The sequence below is a fragment of the Astatotilapia calliptera genome, chromosome 17 (assembly GCF_900246225.1).
Source record: "Astatotilapia calliptera chromosome 17, fAstCal1.2, whole genome shotgun sequence".
Lineage (NCBI taxonomy): Eukaryota > Metazoa > Chordata > Actinopteri > Cichliformes > Cichlidae > Astatotilapia > Astatotilapia calliptera.
Window position 1 is genome coordinate 24,836,719 of NC_039318.1, and position 18,790 is coordinate 24,855,508.

The 18,790-nt window shown below is 41.7% G+C and overlaps 1 protein-coding gene across 1 annotated transcript in view; it reads left to right on the forward strand.

The window, feature by feature from the left end:
* The first annotated feature begins 568 nt into the window (after window positions 1-568).
* Window positions 569-18,790, forward strand: part of LOC113008684 (lysine-specific demethylase 7B-like) — an 18,566-nt gene continuing 344 nt past the window's right edge. Inside the window, 11 exon segments of the mRNA XM_026146303.1 lie at window positions 569-710; window positions 8,113-8,198; window positions 10,381-10,498; window positions 10,984-11,105; window positions 11,108-11,143; window positions 14,478-14,619; window positions 15,306-15,495; window positions 15,835-15,997; window positions 18,001-18,088; window positions 18,178-18,284; window positions 18,755-18,785. Of these exon segments, the coding sequence (XP_026002088.1) occupies window positions 613-710; window positions 8,113-8,198; window positions 10,381-10,498; window positions 10,984-11,105; window positions 11,108-11,143; window positions 14,478-14,619; window positions 15,306-15,495; window positions 15,835-15,997; window positions 18,001-18,088; window positions 18,178-18,284; window positions 18,755-18,785 (1,181 nt within the window). The 5' untranslated portion in view covers window positions 569-612.

Sequence of the window (18,790 nt, forward strand, 5' to 3'; positions counted from 1 at the left end):
ACAAAGGCTCGTCTCACATTTGCCAAAAAAACAACAACAACATCTTGACAATCCCTGAGACTTTTGGGAAAATGTTCTGTGGCACAGCTACTTATTAGGTTTAGGCGGAGATTACTTTTTCACACAGCGCTAGGTAGATGTTTCCCTTAAAATGATCATATAAAAAACTTTATCTAAAATTAGAGTTTGTTTGATCTGAAATATTTAATATTTAAATAAAATCGGGAAGGTGAAGCTCAATAAACACAATGAATATATCCATATTAAAATGTAATACGACTAAAGAAACATCTTAATATGGTAAATTATTATGGAGATTATTTCATCAGAATAATTTAAATTACAGGCTGATTTTTCGCTTTTATCCGATTGTAGCATAACGCCTAAAACCAAGCCCTTTATGTCATTCCTTTGTTGGAAAAAAGTTTGCGTCTATTGTTGGTGTGCCCACACAACCAGATGGAAATGCATAATCTGGAAACTGACGTCAGAGGTGGGATTGCCTCAGAATGGCGGATTTCGTGCGTGCTCGGCTCTCCCCTCGGGTATTTCCGGATGTTGGGTTAAATCCCCGCCCGCTTCATTCCTGCGTTGTTTGGGGACAGTAGGAAGATGGCGGCGGCCCCGCTGTACTGTGTCTGCCGGCAGCCCTACGATGTGAGCCGGTTTATGATCGAGTGCGACATCTGTAAAGACTGGTTTCACGGCAGGTATGTAGTCTGCGACATCCTAAAGAGGTGTAGTTACATGGAGGCGAGAAACACGGTTTGTTTTTTAAGAAAAGGCGACGGTTCTCTGAGCGGTCTTGGCTAACTTAGCGTGCTAACCGTTAGCGGTGGGCGACGGGGGTTTTAAACCGTCTATTGACACGACTTTACGGGCGAAAGTGGGGTTCGCGCCCCTAAAAACAACATTAATGAACTCCATCGTGCCGCAGATAAGTTTAAACAAAACGACATGATCCAGCTCTTTGTAGTTATTATAATAATCAGCGGCATTTACTTAAATAGAGCCCAATAGAAAGTAGATCTTATAGCTGATGGTATACCGAGCTGTTTCAGTCAACACGGGTGATCAAAAGCGTACGTGACTACCTTTCCGTAGAGTTATTTAAAGGATAACTTTAATTTTGATGTCGCTGTGATTCAGTCGATTTAAATCCAGTTAAACCAGCCCTAGTGTACAAAGTGTGCCAGAGCTGGCAGGTTATTAAAGGTAACGGCAGCCTCGGGCGGCGTCTGAGTTGTATTTTAAACTTAATGATACAAGAAGATCTAATAAACAACTTCAACTTGTTTGGGCACAACCTGTACGTTAATTATATAGCAAGCTGGTAGTTTATATCTATTATTTAATACACATGAGCTTTGTTTTAAATGCTGGTTTGATATTGGTAGAAAGTAAGTGGGGGAAACGAGGAGATTGTTATGGTTTGGCTTTTGATTGACAGTTGGCGAAATTTAAATCCCCCACCCCCCTATTTAGAAAGAGGAGGCACATGGCCTCGGACCCCTAGTGGCAAGCAGGGGAATTATTTAAAGGTACCAAGCAGGCACGTGTCTGGGTTTTGTGTGTGTGTGTTGTATTTGTTTTGTTTTGGGGTTTGTTTTTTTCTTTTCTATTGTGATTGCAGGTAGCAGATGTTTTTGTGATTCATGCGTAGATGTAGGTGGAAGCTGTTGAAATCTTGATGGGAATCTTAATGTTGTGTAATGTACATTGCCTAAAATGTACAAATTTCAGTCCACACCTAATATTGTGACGCACTGCTTGAGCATGAGATTTTCTCAGCATCCGACTTTCTTTCTTTTGCAGTTTTCTCTTGTTTTTTTAATGTGGCTCTAAGTCCATGGGCTGACCTAGGCAACTCTTCAAGTCAGCCTGTGTGGGTGCATTTCCACAGTGACTGCTTAGGAATACAATAATCTGGGTTTTGTTTTGTTTTTTTGGTTTTTAAGGTGGGGGGTTGCTCATGTTGAAATGACGGAAGCCATTGCGTAACCACCAAGTGTGCTGCCAAAAAACTCAGCAGCCAGGATTTGTGGTGTGTCAGCGCCAAAACAGACTAGCTGTGTGTCATCTGCCAGCAAGAAAAGGAACAAATGTTGGAGCTTCCCCCATTGATGACTAATAAGCAGATACACACCACACACGCACATACTCACAGCAAAGCTCCAAAAACGGCCACATTTCCAGCCTCTTTCCCACGAGGCAGGCCAGAAGGAAAGGGATATTCTCTGGCTGTGGGTGATGGCACGCCATTGGAGGGGAAAGCGGAGGAGCTCATTCTGCTAGTTCTTGTTGGTGTTTGTGTGGGAGACTTTTGTCTTGGTTGCTGGAGAGTGTCCTGTTTTCTATCACCTGTGTTTCAGTAAACAAAACAAGCTGTACTTTAATGTGGTAAGGCTGTCTGAATCAGTGTCACGGTTTATCAGCATCAGATTTGTAAAGAGTGAGGTTACAGGAAAGCTGAAAAAAAGTCCTGATAAACTCCCCCCATGTTTTCAGTAATCTCTTTATTACAGTTTAATGCAGTCATATTCATTTTTGTTTTTATTCAGTTGTGGTTCAGTTAGTTTCCACATTGTGTTTCTTATTCACTTCAGTTTTATTAGTTTATAGTATTTCTTTAATAATTCAAAATTTGTAATACTGCATTAAATCTACATTAACTACAGCATAGCCCTCTACTACTTCAGGAAAATAGTCAACATATTGCTTTGAGAGGAAGACAGAAATACTTTTTCCAGTTGGGAACAACTACTGCTTTGATGCTAAAGTGGAAATACCTCTTTGAGGCTAAAGTAGAATACTATTTTGTGAATAAAGTCAGATGCAATGATGAGAATAAAGTTGAAATACTACTCGAAGTAGCTTCAAGATGAAAATAAAATTACTACTTCGTGGAAAAAGTTGAATACTATTTCCAGAATAAAGTCAAGTACTGTTATGAGAACAAGATAGAAGTACTACTTCAAGAATAAAGTTGAATAATTATTATTTTTTACTTTAAAGTCATAATACTACTTTCAGAGTACTGGAAAGTACTATTTCCAGAATTAAGTGGAATTAGTGCTTAGATAATAAGGTAGATTGTGTAAAGTTAAAAATGACCACATTGTGTACATCTTCTCTTTTATGTGCTAAAAGAGAAATTTTGTCTTTTATTGTAACTGCTTCTAAAAATGGTACTTTAACCTCATGGGCCAACAGAATATTTTTTGGTGCCTATTAGATATTTGATAAATACTTTAATCTAAAAGTTATACATTGCCTACAGTGGTAGACTTACACCTGAATGAGAAAAAAGCATTTGAAAAAAATACAAAATGATTGTTTGCAGAAGAAATGTTCTGAGGGTCTCTGTTACTAATCTTCTGACCTCTTTGGTTTACTTTGCTGCCCCTTCAGGTTTTTGTCCTGACTATCTGCAGGGGTAACAGTGCCCTGAAGCAGTATAACCCACTATTATACCCTTTGGTTTAGATTTCAGGTGTAAGTCTGAGGGCCATTCATCATTTTGAGCCTCACCTGATTGCAAGACCTGCCTCTGTAAATGCCTCTGCTTCATGCGTTTCTTAGATGCAAATTTACATCAGTGTTATGGATGTAAATCCCCGGTAGGTCACATCAGATCACAGTGTAGGTGTCAGGCCCTCCGGTCTGCCCATTGTCTAATGTGCGTGTGGACAGTGGGGGCGATGATAGACCAGTGGTGCTCAATGAGATGGAGCGAATGACTGATGGGAGCTACGGCGAGCCAAGTTCAATGCGCGATCTGTCAATGTCGCACAGAGTGTGAGCACACTAAAGAGAGATGGATCACCTCTGTGGACAGCCTTTTTGGTGTTTACGCTAAGTGGAAGTGCCCCCCCCCCCCTTTTTTTTTTAAACTACTGCTGTCTGTGATGTTTCAGATCATCTGTTTAGATGTCTGATAAGTTGATTGGCTGAAGTAAAGACAGCCTCATAGCTCTTGTTTATATTCAGCTGACTCTCATTGGGGTGGAAATAACATTACATTTGGCTCAATCAAAGTCGATTAAGGGTCAAAAGCATCGTGTATTGATTACTAGTCAGTTTGAATTATAACAGTAAAGAATATACCACACAGTTCAAATTAAAGGAAGTTTAGAAAACCACTTTAAATTACAATATCAAACTGATAGCTGATGTACCAAAATAATAGATCAATAATTTGTATGTTATGAACTGTGAATCTGCACAGCGAGTTCAGTCTGTGTTTGTTGTGTTGCGTCTTTCAGCAGCAAACACTCGTAAGACTGATGACTCGTTAGGTTTTAAATGGGGCTCAGCCATGTTGAAGACATGTGAAAACAGAGCCCCAGTGCTTGCGGGCCTCAGGGCAGCTCAACCTGCACTGAAAACAATTAAGTTGTTTAAAACTCCCAGGGGCTCCCTGACACCCTATAAACAACAAAGTGATCCTCTTTTTGTTGTTTACCAGCTGACTACAGAAAGCCCTGCTGTGTCCTTCAAACTGTAAACAATGCACGGGTGATATGTTGCTTTTATGCCTAGCTGGCTAAAATGATTTAACCCCTGAGGGCAGAATGACAGAGCCTTATCCATCTGTCAGACCTCAGTGGCTCTTACTGCTGTCCAAGTCCGGCTCTGTTTATGTAAGCCTTGCCTGAGCGCACTCGGACGAGTCAGGTGCTCCTCTGGGGCACATAAAGACAGCCAGGTGTGTTTAACTGCCCTCATATCCTCTCCATCTCCACCACCCATCCATTAGAGATCTGCCAGTTCCCTAATGTAGGTGTGTCGACACCCCATGCGGAGCGGTTATTTAGAGCTTAAAATAATGGCGATGCCAGCCTCCAGCCTTTGTGTTTCTGCACTGATCACTGAGGACAATGAACCCCCTCACAGTGCGTGGACTAATGAATAAACCCTCTCAGTTACACAGGAAGGAGGCCTTTGATGAGAGGAAGTGGAGGAGAGGGGCTGTTGATGGCGAGGGTTTAGCCAAGTACACACATCTCCGCTCATTCAGGAAGGGATGTTTAGCTCGGTAATCTGCTGCAGTGCTGTCAGAGGGCAGCTCTATCAGGGAATAAAGCAAGGTTTTGTGGGGTATCTGTGTTGCTCACCCTGGTTGTACTCTCTCTGACCTTTTTGTTGTCTTACAATGCATGATAACACTATCTTATGAGTTGAGATGACGTATGACTGAGCAGATGAGGTTCATGTCGGTTCAAGAGCTGTTTGCACACTCACCCCGCTTTGTGGTGAGTCATCAAGCCCGAGTAAGGCAGCAGGAAATACTTGGCCCCTTTCTTTTCTTTCCTCTCCCATTTTTACATTTGCTGTCTCAAGTCCACATAGACTCACAAGCTCGGGTTAAAGTGGTAATCATTACAGGTAACACGCGCGCTGAGTCAGGGTGGCGTATGTGGCACAGTGCCCTTATTTCCCACTGCGGTGTTATATAAAGGAAAGTAGCAAGAAGGTCACGTCAGCCCAGAGCACACGCTGTATTCACACGTCTCAGCGAACCCAGCGGCAGAGAGCTGTGACTCATGCTTTCCCCAGCGAACGGCCACATGTTTGAACAAAGATTCCTGATACATGAGCTAGGCTTAGTCGCCAGCCAAACACTGTACACTGTTACTGCTAGTTATCCATTTACTCACGTGCAGGAGCAGGAGTGCTTCTCTCAGCTTTTTTTTTTTTTGTCTTTTATGGATGTTGTAGGAGAGTGGAAAGTAACTTTCAAAAGAGATAAATGTGAGTTCTTACAGCTAAATGGATATTTAATTAGTTACTGTACTAATGCATTTGTTTGCCCTTATACCCAACCAACAACAGTTCAGATTTTGTGTGGTATGGTTGATATCCTGTTTGTGCACCAGGGTGATGTGGGGGTGGCAGGCATTCACACAAGCTCACCATTTCCTGATGAGTTAATGGCCCTCTGCTTTATTTCCTTTACAGTTTTCCTGCAGTTCCTTGTAGATCAAAGCTGATAGCAGGCTTCGGTCAGCTCTATCCCCCTGCAGGCTTTCACCTTTAAAAGCAAAGGTTATATCAGCAACAAACCTGTTTATAAACCTCTTTTTGCTGTGCTGCAGGAAGGGATTTTGTAGGCCAGTAATGAAGCTGGCGTCTGTCTGGTTCTCTCAAAAACAAAAACAAAAAAAAGCAACAAGATTTCTTCATTTGTTTTTGGAGTACTGATCTCAGGGGAAGAGAATCTCCACAAATTGATGCCACGTGCAGTCAGAAGAAGTAAACACTAATGTGGTTCTCAAACTGTGACACTATGGGCAAAATGTAGAAGGAAGCTAAATTTAAAACTAAACTGAAATTTACTTTGGTTACTTTTTTCAATGTTCACAGAAAACTGTGGGGGCATTGAGTCTAAGTTATTTGTTAGTTTCTAATTGCATCATTTGGGGGGGTTTGAATCTGAAATGTTATAGATTTGTGCTAACTTTCATCTAGTGGCTAATGGGCAGATTTATCAGCACTGGGTATCAGTGAAGAGGTCAGGTGCACACTAGTGACAGTAGTGATTAGTCATCTAGTCGACAAATTGCAGACAATCTTAGTTTGGATGGTGCAGGCTTCAGTGGCCTGAAGTTTAAGTGTTTGCTTTTCCGTGGATGACACAGTCCTGCTTGCTTCATTGATCACCAGCTCACACTTGGCTGATTTGGAGCTCAAAGCTAAACTGCCAGGGCTCTACTTCTAAGGCCACGATTCTCAGGCAGAAAAGGGTGGAGTCTACATGCTTGGTTGGTAATATGTTGTTGCCCCAAGTGAAGGAGTTTGAATTATGTTAGGGACTTCTCACAAGTGAGGAAAGGAGGACACGGGAGGATTGTCAGATGTGTGCAGAGCTGAAAGCGAATGTGAGCAGTTGATTTACTGGTTGATCTGCAGTCCAACCGTTGCCTATTCCTCTTTAGAGCATTCGGGGTCTTCATTAGAAAGGTGATGACTTCAGTAGAGCCATTGCTCCTAAATATAAAAGGGAACCAGCTGAGTCGGTTTGAGCGTCCAATAAGGATCCTGGGACTTTAAGGAACAAGGTGTTTCAAGCATGTTCAGCTGAAAGGAGATCACAGGGCAGACTGAAGACATGCAGGAGAGATTCCGTCCCTCGGATGGATGGGACTGCCTCTTTGACCATCTGAAGAGTTGAAGGAGGTAGCTGGGTTGAGGGAGGTCTGGGTATCTCTGTTTAGGCTGCTGCTCTGTGAGCCAGACCTGAATAAGTGGTAGAAATGGATGGATGGTCATGTGAATTAGGATAGTTCAGTTTTAGTTTGTACTTTTTGGCTTATCACACTATACACATTGTCCACAATCCGAACAAAGTTGCTGTTCAACCCATGCTGCTCCAGTATGCAACCCAGGAATGCATGTGAGTTGGTTCCTGTGGCTTGGCTGTTGCAGGATACTCAGGGGTAGTAGCAGCATGAGTGACACCGCTGTACTGCAGCTCCTCTTGATAAATGCGCTGCAAATTATATGATGAGAAGAGGCCAGATCATTCAGCTTGTTTTTAAAAAAAAAAAAAATAATAATAATGAAGCCATAACTGTGAAATGATAGACATTTGTTGGAGGGGAAAAAAATAAAACTGCTATCTTTGGTCTCCTGACCTAAGTGTGCGCTGCTTTTTCCTCTTTCTTTTTATCTTTGACCTGTGACCCCTGGCATCTCTGCTTGAAACACACACAGCATTTGACAGGAGTTTGGGAGCGTTTCATCTGCTTTAGCTTGTCCAGGTCAGATAAAGATTGTGGTGTCCTCGTTTCATTTCTGAACGGGCTTGTAAAGCAGTAGACCTGTTCCACTCATTTCAGTTAGATTGAAAGTGGTTTATATGCCACCATTTACAGGATAAGTTATCTGAAGGAACTTTAAAGTATAAGGAAAGACCATATATATTGTAAATGCAATGAATGCCTTCAGCTGGTAGGGTTTATTATTACATACATACATTATTATAGTAAATGCTTTGTATATGTTTTGGGCAAAATCTTGTGATGGCGTGTTTTCTTTTCCTGGCAATTTAAAAACGGTATAAACCTCTGTAGGGGACTTGCCCTAACTCTGTATCTCATTTCTTTCCAGCTGTGTACAGGTAGAAGAGCACCATGCTGTGGATATTGATGTTTACCACTGTCCCAACTGTGATGTCGTACACGGACCCTCCCTGAGTGAGTCTTTGCTGCTTCCTGAAGCCATTTTTTCTCTCTCACGCACACACTCACACACACTGCAGTCCTGAACTTTTCTAGACACCTTGGTGCATGCAACCTAGCAGTTTCATAGTGCATAGTCCATTTAATGTCAGATTGCAGCAAATATCTCAGTAAATATTAGTGTGCATTTACTACTTATGAATAGTTGTTTTGTGCACGCTAGGGCTCTAGACTAACTTTTTGCAACGGTTGCACTGGTGCGCCTAAGAAACCACCAGCACAAAAGTTGGGAGCACCCAAATTTTTCAACCGCATAGCTTAACACCGCTGTTTTACATGTGCATTTTTTTTTTTTGGTGGTGGTAGTGGTGGGGGGTTTTGCTGTCTATACAGACAATATTGATTTGTAAATGATTAACTACCAATCTTGTGCTTAAAGTGCTTTGGCACTCTTGGCAATATTGTAGACAATGTTAAACTTAATCATCATCTTGGCCTTCTCTGACGACCTGTTTGCTGCTGCCTGCCGCTGAAAGGCAGTGGGGAGAGGGGACACTTGGGCAGTGCATTTATTGCAGCATATAATGTGTTTTCTGGATACACTGTGCTTTTTCAAAGTTCAGAGGTTGATGGCTCCGTGTCAGAGCACTGGCTATGAATTTCAGATGGATCAGGCCTTAACTTAACCAAAAAGTTATAAATAGTTCTTTTCATCCTTTCTTATTACCCACAGCTACATCCACTTCTGTCAGGCCTAGGCTACTCACTAGGGCTGGGCATCATCACTGATTTCTATAATCCATTTGATTTCGATTCACTTTTTGCCTCAGACTGTCAGAAATATTATAATTCTCATCATTTATCAGTACTGACACTTATGAGACTTCATCAGAATTGTGAGCATCACAGCAGATGCCTTTGTGTCAAACTGAGAAAAAAACACAGAAAAACATGAAGGAGATTTTCCTGGCCTGGCTTTTTATAGCAGATAACCTTAAAAATATTCTGCAATATTGTATAATTTTAAAAAGTTTAAATATTTTCAGTATTGAACAGCAGAAAATAGGCTTTCTTGTCTGAGGTCATTTAAGTAAAGAAAAGAAAAGAAAGAAAGAGTGCTGTAAATAACGGTATATTGGTGGGTAAGAAGCGAATGAATAATGCAGAAAACAGAGATCTGAGATGGGAAACTGTTCTTGAAGTGCACACAGAGAGAGAGAGAGAGAGCTGTGCATAAAGTGTGATTTTTTTATTTTATTTTTTTTTTTAAATCGCGGTGGAAGCAAAACAGCAAAGAGGGAATTCATATTCATATTTAAAAGTCGATTCAGGATTTAATGAATTGATATCGCTTTATTCAAGCTCACCCCTCTCTATCCACTTGCACTTTCAAACGTACATGACCAATCAGAGAGGTACCGCCCCTGACTGTCTCTGCTTGGTTTAGACCACGATATGGGCATGATATGTTGTTGTTGACCACACGGAGACTTTCCGAGTTGCAGAGACTTTTTTTTTATTTTTATTTTTTTACTCGAACAGTTGGTCGCACCGATGTGACCTAAGATTTTTTTTAGTCGCACCACTGAAAAATCTGGTCGCATTTGCGACCAATTTGGTCGCACTCTAGAGCCCTGACACCCTCTTGCATCTGTTATCTTGGCAGCTCTGAAGCCTAAACAGTAAAGTGTTTCCATTAGCCAGTATATCTGAAGCAAACTATTTCCTGATGTGTGCTACATGTGAGAAAGCACAACAGCGGAAAGTATGACCTAATTCTTTGAGGTGCATGTGTGAAAACAGCACCATACTCTGATTCTCTGCCTTGTCTCACCCATGTCTCTATATGCTGGACAGTCCCGGGGGGAAGGCCGCTCTCTGCAGTGTTAGTCGAGTCAGATTTTTTTTTTTTTTTGGTTAAGGGGGGAGGGGAATAGGTTAACCTTTGACAACCCTGAGGGCAGACATTAAGAAGCTAATTGAATGGTGCTGTAAACCCTCCACTTTGATTGGACAAACCCCTCGATATCCACCCCTGGGCACAGGGGCTGAGTAGTGAATTAATGTGCTTGTGACAAGTGATTGTGATCTGCATAATTTACAATGTTGTTGTGTGAAGGTGCTTCAAGAGGGCATTATTATATTAGGACGAGACAGCCCAGTGAAACTCAAACCTACTTTTTTTTGTTTTCTGCAGTGAAAAAGCGCAACAACTGGCACAGGCATGACTACACAGAGCCAGACGATGGATCGAAGCCGGTGCAGGCTGGCACCTCAGTGTTTATCAAGGAGCTCCAAAACAGGACATTCCCCAGGTAGATATCAACACCCCCCCCCCTCCCCAAAGAGCCACACTTTTAAAACTCTAAAGGCCTTGCCTAGTGGAATATTTTATTCAGGTAAACTAAAAGTGCGATTTTCTGATTTGTGAATCATGTCTACTTTTGAAGGCTCAAAATTGGGCTCCTGTAAAGTTGTCTATGCAGTTAAAGGCTTAAGTAAGGCTTTGCATTAGAAAGTTACAAAGGAAAAGAGAAAACTGCAAATGTATGAGAATTTGTTTGTGTTTTTTCCAGTTCTCTCTTTCATTTTGGAAATGTTTTTTCTCATACTTAATCCTTCTGACCAACTGGATTGTTTTTCTAATTTGCTGAAAAAAACTCGAAATTCTTAACTTAATGCTCATACAGGTTAAAGTGGATTTAGGAGAAGACATAAATATGTACACGCTAAAACCATTATGGTTTTTATTTTGAGAACACTGGCAGCTTGAATTAACTTATTACAATCTGGTTTTCAGTGCCGAGGAGATTCTGATACGGATGAAGGGTGAGCTGGTGACTACCAGGTACTTGGAGAGGCAAGGCTTCAACTACCCCATAGCAGTCACCGAAATGGAGGGTCTGGGTCTGAAACTACCCCCTCTACTTTTTCTGTCAAAGATGTGGAGCAGTATGTGGGTAAGAAAACTTGGCTTTGTTGTCACATGTATGTATGTAATTTACAACAAAACATTAGTGTTTATTGTCTGGGAAGGATGTGACTTCTGTGATTGGACTACACAGCATCATTGGAAGCTGCTTAAAAGCTAATGAAATAACGCTACACCAGCCAGCTAAGTGGCCATTGCTGAGCAGGCGCCATCTGTGTGTGTCAATATGAACCAGTTTCCAGGTTCATGGGTTTTAACCCACTTATCAGGCATCAGACGATGGCTGAATGCGTTCTAAATGAGCGACGGCTAAGCTTTCACTGCCCTCTCCATGACCACTGCACTTCCTTACCGAAACAGCCTGCTACTTCCCAGCTCCTATTACAAGCCCATTACCAAGCCCACCAGTGTTTTTATAATTAAGTTCAGATTACAGACTCCCTTTCTCACGTTATCTCTCTCTCCCATGCCCTATTGAGCATTAAGCCAAGGCACAGGTGTTGTGACTGGGGTCTGAGTGTGGGATTACAGTTCTTCCAGTTTGAAGACAATGGGACAACTGGAGTAAACGCCGATGCTGTCGAGCATTTCTGCTGCCAGCTCGGTGTGTGGTCAAAGATTGGTCAAAAAGTTCTACACATGATGGAAAGTCTTTAAATTGACCTATTTATTGTTTTCAATCCGAACTATATATTGTGTGTATATATACTGTAATGAATGGAAACCAGGGCGAGGTGCCCTTGCTAGGAAGGAGTAAGGGTTCAGTCAGTAAACCTAATTATTCTTAATTTATTTAATTACCAACAAGTATTCACTCATCTCTGGACACAGGCTCTGGTTGCCTAGGTTACCTTGTTATGCATTTATTAACTTGTTATGTGCCAATCACTGGTATCAAATGCTTGCTCCGAGTTGAGTGAAGTTTGTCTTGGCGTTGGCCCGCTCTGTGTTTTTCCTGTTTTTGGCTGTAGTTGTCGAATGTTTTTAACTTTCTCTGGTTTCCGTTTCTCTGTAAATCACTTCCTGTGTAGACGCAGCCTAAGATGTTACAATGCGACCCACCGTTAGCAACCCTCTCTCTTTCTGTGAGGGGAAGAATGCAGATGACAGCTGCAGAGACCAGCCTCTAGACCGCTTGAGTACTTTGATGTAGAAAATTAGGTTTAATGCCAGCTGTTTCAGAGTAAACTGGCATGTAAACTTTCAACTGAAGGATGACAGCCGATGTTGGCAAGGGCATTACAGTTAATTAAAACCAAAATAAAGGCTCAAACTGGGTGTGAAAAAATATTTTGCTTGATGAACATCAGCAAACTGACTGAAATTTTAAAAAAATGAGAAAATGTCTTTAGTTTTTGTCTCTGTTTGATGGAATTTGTTAGCACAGTCTGCCTGATGAACATTGTTATTTGTGTACAGAGACCCTGACAAATAACCTCTCATTTATAATAATAAAAACGCCAAACCTGAAACTATCGATTCTTCAATTTTTTTCCACTTACCCATTTCAGGGCTGTAGCAGGAGCTGGAGCATGTCCCAGCTGTCATAGGAACTGAACTAATATTGAAGCTAATAAAACTAAACACAAATGAGCAAAGCCACTTGAGAAGCTAACTACACTGAGACCCTGTCCACATTAGAAAGGTGTCTTGGAGAAGTTGGTTTTTGAATGCGTTTTGGTCTTTCATTCACACATGAAAAGCATTTTAGGTCACAGACATTGGAGATTTTGAAAAACTCCTTCCAGGGCAAAGCTTTTAGAAATGGTTTGAGGTTTTACATGAAACTATGCAAAACCTGACAAAGAAACCAGAAAGGGAAAACCAAGTTTGTATTGCACCATCAAAGTTGTCTTTATGCTTGTTATTGTCTAATCAGATCACATTGACTGGCTTAAACTAATATTAATATGAGTTTTCCTTATGACACTTAGCACAAAATGGGTGGATACCAAATTAAACTCAGCTCAACTTTGAGGTCACCTGTTAAAGCACCCAACTGGTGCTTTGAGGAAGAGTAAAGGTTGCTGTTGACAGGCAATGGCTTATTACCAGCACTTTATTAAAAGTATATATTTTTTTAAAGCCCGATTCACAAAAACCTATTATAGAAGGAGCTATTCCAGTCCCTCATCCCAGTATTTAATATAACAAACCCTGCCGTGCATGTTCATAGTTACAATCATGTTCATTCCTACAAAACGGTCAAAAATAAAGTAGGATTCATCTTTTGATTTCAGTGTTGAGTTAATTATTTTTACAGCATTTTGCTCCCAAAACGTTTGATTCATGAGGAAATAATTGTTTTACATTAAAATTAATGCAGTGAGTAACAAGTTTCTGGTTCCTGTCTGATGACAAAGACATATTTGCAACAATTATCTCAGTTAATTGGCTCTTTAACATAACTGGGTGTCGTCATATATCATTGTCTTTATGGTGGGATGTCGGTTAGATTGAGTGTCTCTCGAGCTGGCTCAGTGGTGCTTTAGTTTGTTGACATTAATAAAAAAAAAAAACTAAATAAAAACATTGAATTGGGTTTGTGAACCCAGTGCTCGAGCTCGGCGTTGCAGGGTTTCCAGGCAGCTTTGTCTCGCACTGTGTGACTGACTGCTTTTCACTCCACCTGTTCTCTGTCATCAGACGCTGGCCAGCTGGGCCTTTAGAGGAGAGAGTGTGTGTGTGTGTGTGTGTGTGTGTGTGTGTGTGTGTGTGTGTGTGTGTGTGTGTGTGCACACAAGTATGCACAGGGGTAATAAAAAAGGTGTGTGGGAGGGGAGTGGGGAAAATACAACCACCAGCTGTCTTGCTACACACTGCACCCCAGTCTTACTTCCGGCCCTGCGTGTCACTGCGTGTGATTTGTAGCCTCCCAACTGTGAGCTGTTTGCTGTTTGCTCTCTCTTTGACTTTTTTCTCTTTTCCTTTTTAGCATCTGTTTTCTATCCCATGAGTAAACACACACATGCACACACAGCTTTTGCACACTTTTTCTCACATCTACAGACATATTTCCTTATATGCTTGAGATCTCCCACGCACACACAGCTATTAAACGTAGCAGCCCTCTCACCTCCACCCACTCCCCTTCCTCTGGGACTGGTGGTCTGGACAGATTGACAGATTGTCTCGCTTGCATCCCCTACAACCCCTCCCCATGCTGCCATATTAATGCCAGTTTTCCTCAGGGGTTGATCTCTAAAAGCACATGAGGATGCCAGCAGGCTGCTGACCCTCTGAACCCCATCACCTACTCTGCAGTCATTTAAAAAGTTTGAAGATTTTCATTCAGGAGTCTGTGACTGCAGAACATCTAATCTGATATTGCACAAACTAAAAGGCACTTCATTCCCATCTAGGTGGTAACAAAGTCATCGACGTGATAGATGTGGCACGGCAGGCGGACAGCAAGATGAAGCTCAGCGAGTTTATCAAGTATTTCACCAATCCCCATCGACCCAAAGTCCTCAACCTCATCAGCCTGGAGTTCTCTGACACGAAGTAAGCCATGCTGCAGGTCCGTCACTGTGATTTAAAAGCGAAAAAGGAATAAGTATCTTCAAGAGTCAGCAAACTAGGTTTGACAAAACTTCCAGATGTATTTTTTACCAAGGCCATCTATATCAATGTAAAGTTGAATGGAAGCTTCCAGCTGATTTAATAGTTGCCTGAGTTAATAGAAAGAAATGGAACAACATTCGATTTAAAGTCCTTCTGATGTAGCCAAAGCTGTTTTCACACGTGCACTTTAGACAGATTTGTGAGAATCAGGTTGGGATATTTTGCTCAGTTTCTCTTTAAGTGTAGCACACAACAAAACAGGCATTTGCACTACTGGGAGTACTGTGAAGGTGAGGGAGCATGTAGCATGCTGGAGGCTCCTTATATGATGACAGCTTGATAACGATGAATGCCGAGAATATTATTCTGCTTTGTTCTAACACTGGTGCAGTCTGACATCGTATGGACTTTGCACTATAGGCACCTAGCAGGTTAAAGACCAGCTACCATCAGATCTGATTGTGCTGGACGTTTACAGTCTCACCTCAGTGACTTGTTATTCTGTTGAGGGTAGAGTCGAGTCTCTCTACAGTATTGGATGTGGTTGAGATTAAATCAGGGACCTACAGATATGTTTTTAAAACTTTCCTAAGCTCAGTGTGCTGCATGATTCTGATCACCCGCAGGATGGCAAAGCTGGTGGAGGTTCCTGACGTGGCTCAGACGTTGTCCTGGGTTGAGAACTACTGGCCAGACGACTCCTTCTTCCCTAAACCCTTTGTCCAGAAGTACTGCCTTATGGGGGTCAAAGACAGCTACACAGATTTCCACATAGACTTTGGAGGCACCTCTGTCTGGTATCATGTTCTCTGGTGAGTGTGTGGATTTAAAGAGCTTTTTTTTTTTTTTCTCCTTTAAAGAGAGGAACATGCCACCCTGATGTTCATCAAGCTCAGGGATTCAGTGTTTCTTTAAATACTGAGGTTTTTAGGTCAGACTAGCACTCTCTGAAGGGTCACCTTGCTTCTCACATCCAGTTAATTCATAAAACAGCCAGCAGCACTCATCATGATGGTCTCACCCCCTCGCTTCTGAAAACTACAGCTAACTTTAATTTGTGATTGAATGAGGGGGCGGGTGTTTAGTAGAGCAGTGCCGTCACATTCACAAGTTTAACCTCTCGTTACCTTAAATACCTTTTCTTTTGATTTTCAGGGTGAGAAAGTCTTCTACTTGATCAAGCCCACCCTCACCAATCTTGCACTATATGAGGCATGGAGCTCCTCGCCCAATCAGAGCGAAGTGTTCTTTGGGGACAAAGTGGATAAGTGTTACAAGTGTATTGTACCCCAAGGAACCACGCTGCTCATCCCTACAGGTCAGTGAGGTGTTTTAATGTCACATTTGATAAGTAAAGGACTTTAAGTGTACTTTCAAAACTTTCTTAAGGTCAGTTTGAACTGGGAACCTCCTGAGAAACTCTGTATTTCTATCACAGGAACTATGTAGCACATTAAGCTCCAGGGAGATTATTTTACCCCACAAAAAGTCCCACCTGACAGGGGTTGTACTTTCTGAAAGTACAACAGTTGGTTGTTGGTTGGCAAACAGTTGGAAAGTTGTAACCTCGCCATCTTCTGGATGTTCAAGAACTGTTTGATAGAAGTGACGATTGTGATAAATGATGGTTTATGTTCAGGCTATGATCCGTGAGCATGGCAGTTATGTAGACCTCTAGGTATTGGACGTATGAAGAATCAAATTTGGATAACTGGCAGCTTATCATCTGTACTTTACTAATTGTCACGATTAGCTCAAAAAGTCAGCTATGATATGTTTTATGATGAGATGAGCAATGTTATTGTTATTATAGGGCATGTTACAGCACTATAACATCCACTCTTTAAAGATAATGTATTTATGAAAAAAAGGATGCAAGCACAGTTGACTGACTGGTAAAACATGCAGGTCAGCACGAGTGCAGAGCTCAAATGATTTGGACAAATGTATTCATAGCTTATTTGTAATATTACACGTGGGTTTAAAATCAGCTCAGCCTTTCGTGCTCAGTCACGTCCGCTATCCTGACACACCTTTTTGAAAGGGATCTTTGGTCGGTACACCAGGATGTGATTGAGAGCTTTCACACCAGCCTAAACAAACATCACTGACCAGACAAACACACACACACACACATTTTAGTTGAACCAAACTAAACACACTAGTCATCAAAGTACTTTTAAAGTCTTGGATAATGGTGTGTGGTTTCCAAGCACAATAAATTCCACACTCTCAGACGTGCAGCTGTTTGTGTCGCTGATGTTAAATCATTGTTTCTGGTGACTGCCTGACAGTTTTGCGCCAGCTTTGCTGACCTGCCTGTTTTTTGTTTTGTTTTTTTCCCCATGTGCATTTAAAAGTGAAAAATAATCATGATTCCCATGGATGCTGCCAGGAAAATACAGGCTCCTTTAAGGTCCTCTATTATTGCCAAAGGAAAATAACAGAGAGGGAAATTCTTCCTGAGCAACAACCCAAACAGTCTTAATGATCATAATTACAGGGAAAAATGAAGAGAGACAGAGCTCCTATGTCATATGATGAAAGTAGCACTGAGGCGTTTTACTACACGTGACTATGCAGCCTTGTGGTGGCGGCTGCTGATGTTGCATTAAGAAGGTAGAAAGATGTTTTTGATGTCATGTCACTAAACTGAGCATGACACCAAAGCATGCTTTTTGATTCGCTGAAGTGAAGCTAATGGATCCAGTCATACCATTATTTGTCCATCAGTCTCTCAATGGACTTTTTAAGCCCATAGAGCTCCTTCACCCTTTGCCCCCCTACGGCACACGGAGAGACAAAGCTCAGTTCAGCCGTCAACTGCTGGATGTCCTCAATCAGTCTTCCAGCAATGCTTTCTCAGAAAGCTCAAGCAGCATTGTGAAAGAGAGCTTTTTGGCAGAAAGGCTGTGGAGAGGTGGGAATTAAGCTGGGGTCAGGAAGCACAGTAGGTCAGTCAAGCGTATTATCAGGCCTGTCTGTCAGCCTCTGTCAGTCCCCCCCCCCAAAAGAATCTGTTTTCTCCTACTTTGTGTTGTATTAGGAGCACTGTTTATCTGGGGTGGAAGCCGTTATTGACAGCATTATCTCCTGCTGCTGAGTGTGACTGTGCCTCAGCAGGATAAAAAAGTTTCTTGCAGTCTTGTTGTCACGAATTTTGTTTTCTGCATGTTGAGAAAATATGATTAAGCGAAGTATAAATCCCTATTTCCTCAGGTATTCATGTGTAATTTCTCTGCCCCACCCTAAGAATGTTATCATTCTAAGCCAGAGAGTAGATAAGCTGAGTAAACGTCTGTGCTCTGCTGCCCTCTGCAGGCTGGATCCACGCTGTTCTCACCTCTCAGGATTGCATGGCATTCGGAGGGAACTTCCTTCACAACCTCAATATTGGCATGCAGCTCAGGTAAACCACTCGCCTGCCACTGGTGTGGCATCTTGATTTTTGTGTGTTTTCTAGAGACTTTAGCACTTAACGTTTGGTTCGCGTTGTAGGTGTTATGAGATGGAGCGTCGTCTGAAAACCCCAGACCTCTTTAAGTTTCCCTATTTTGAGGCCATTTGTTGGTATGTGGCAAAGAACCTCCTGGAAATGCTAAAAGGTGAGAGTCTAAAACTCAAAACCACAAGCCACAGAGATGTGTATAAGAGCTGTCGCAACATAACATTTTGACATAAAAATTCAAAACATTTGGCAAGAAAATAATGGTGTCAGTAAGATTTATTTATGGGTCTTTCCATGAAAAATCAATGAGTTCCTCCCACCTGACCCCTCAGAATTAGTATATTTAATGAAGTCATGCAAAATTTTACCTGCATATGACAGTAAATTTCAGGGTTGCAAGTCCTTTAATACATAGTGGAGGGTCAAAGTGTGACGTGTTTTGTTTTGTTTTTTTTCCCCACTATTTTTGATCCCTCAAAACTTAAAAACACAAAATATCCACAGGAAATTTCCATTGCTGAACACCACTTTTAATGCTACCTTTTTGGAAATCCATTACTGTTTTAAAAGGTTTGAAGCTTTCTCGCTTAAAACTCGTGACAGTTTTCCCTTCTTTGATTTTGTCAGAGCTTCGAGAGGACAACTGTCCTCCACCGACCTACC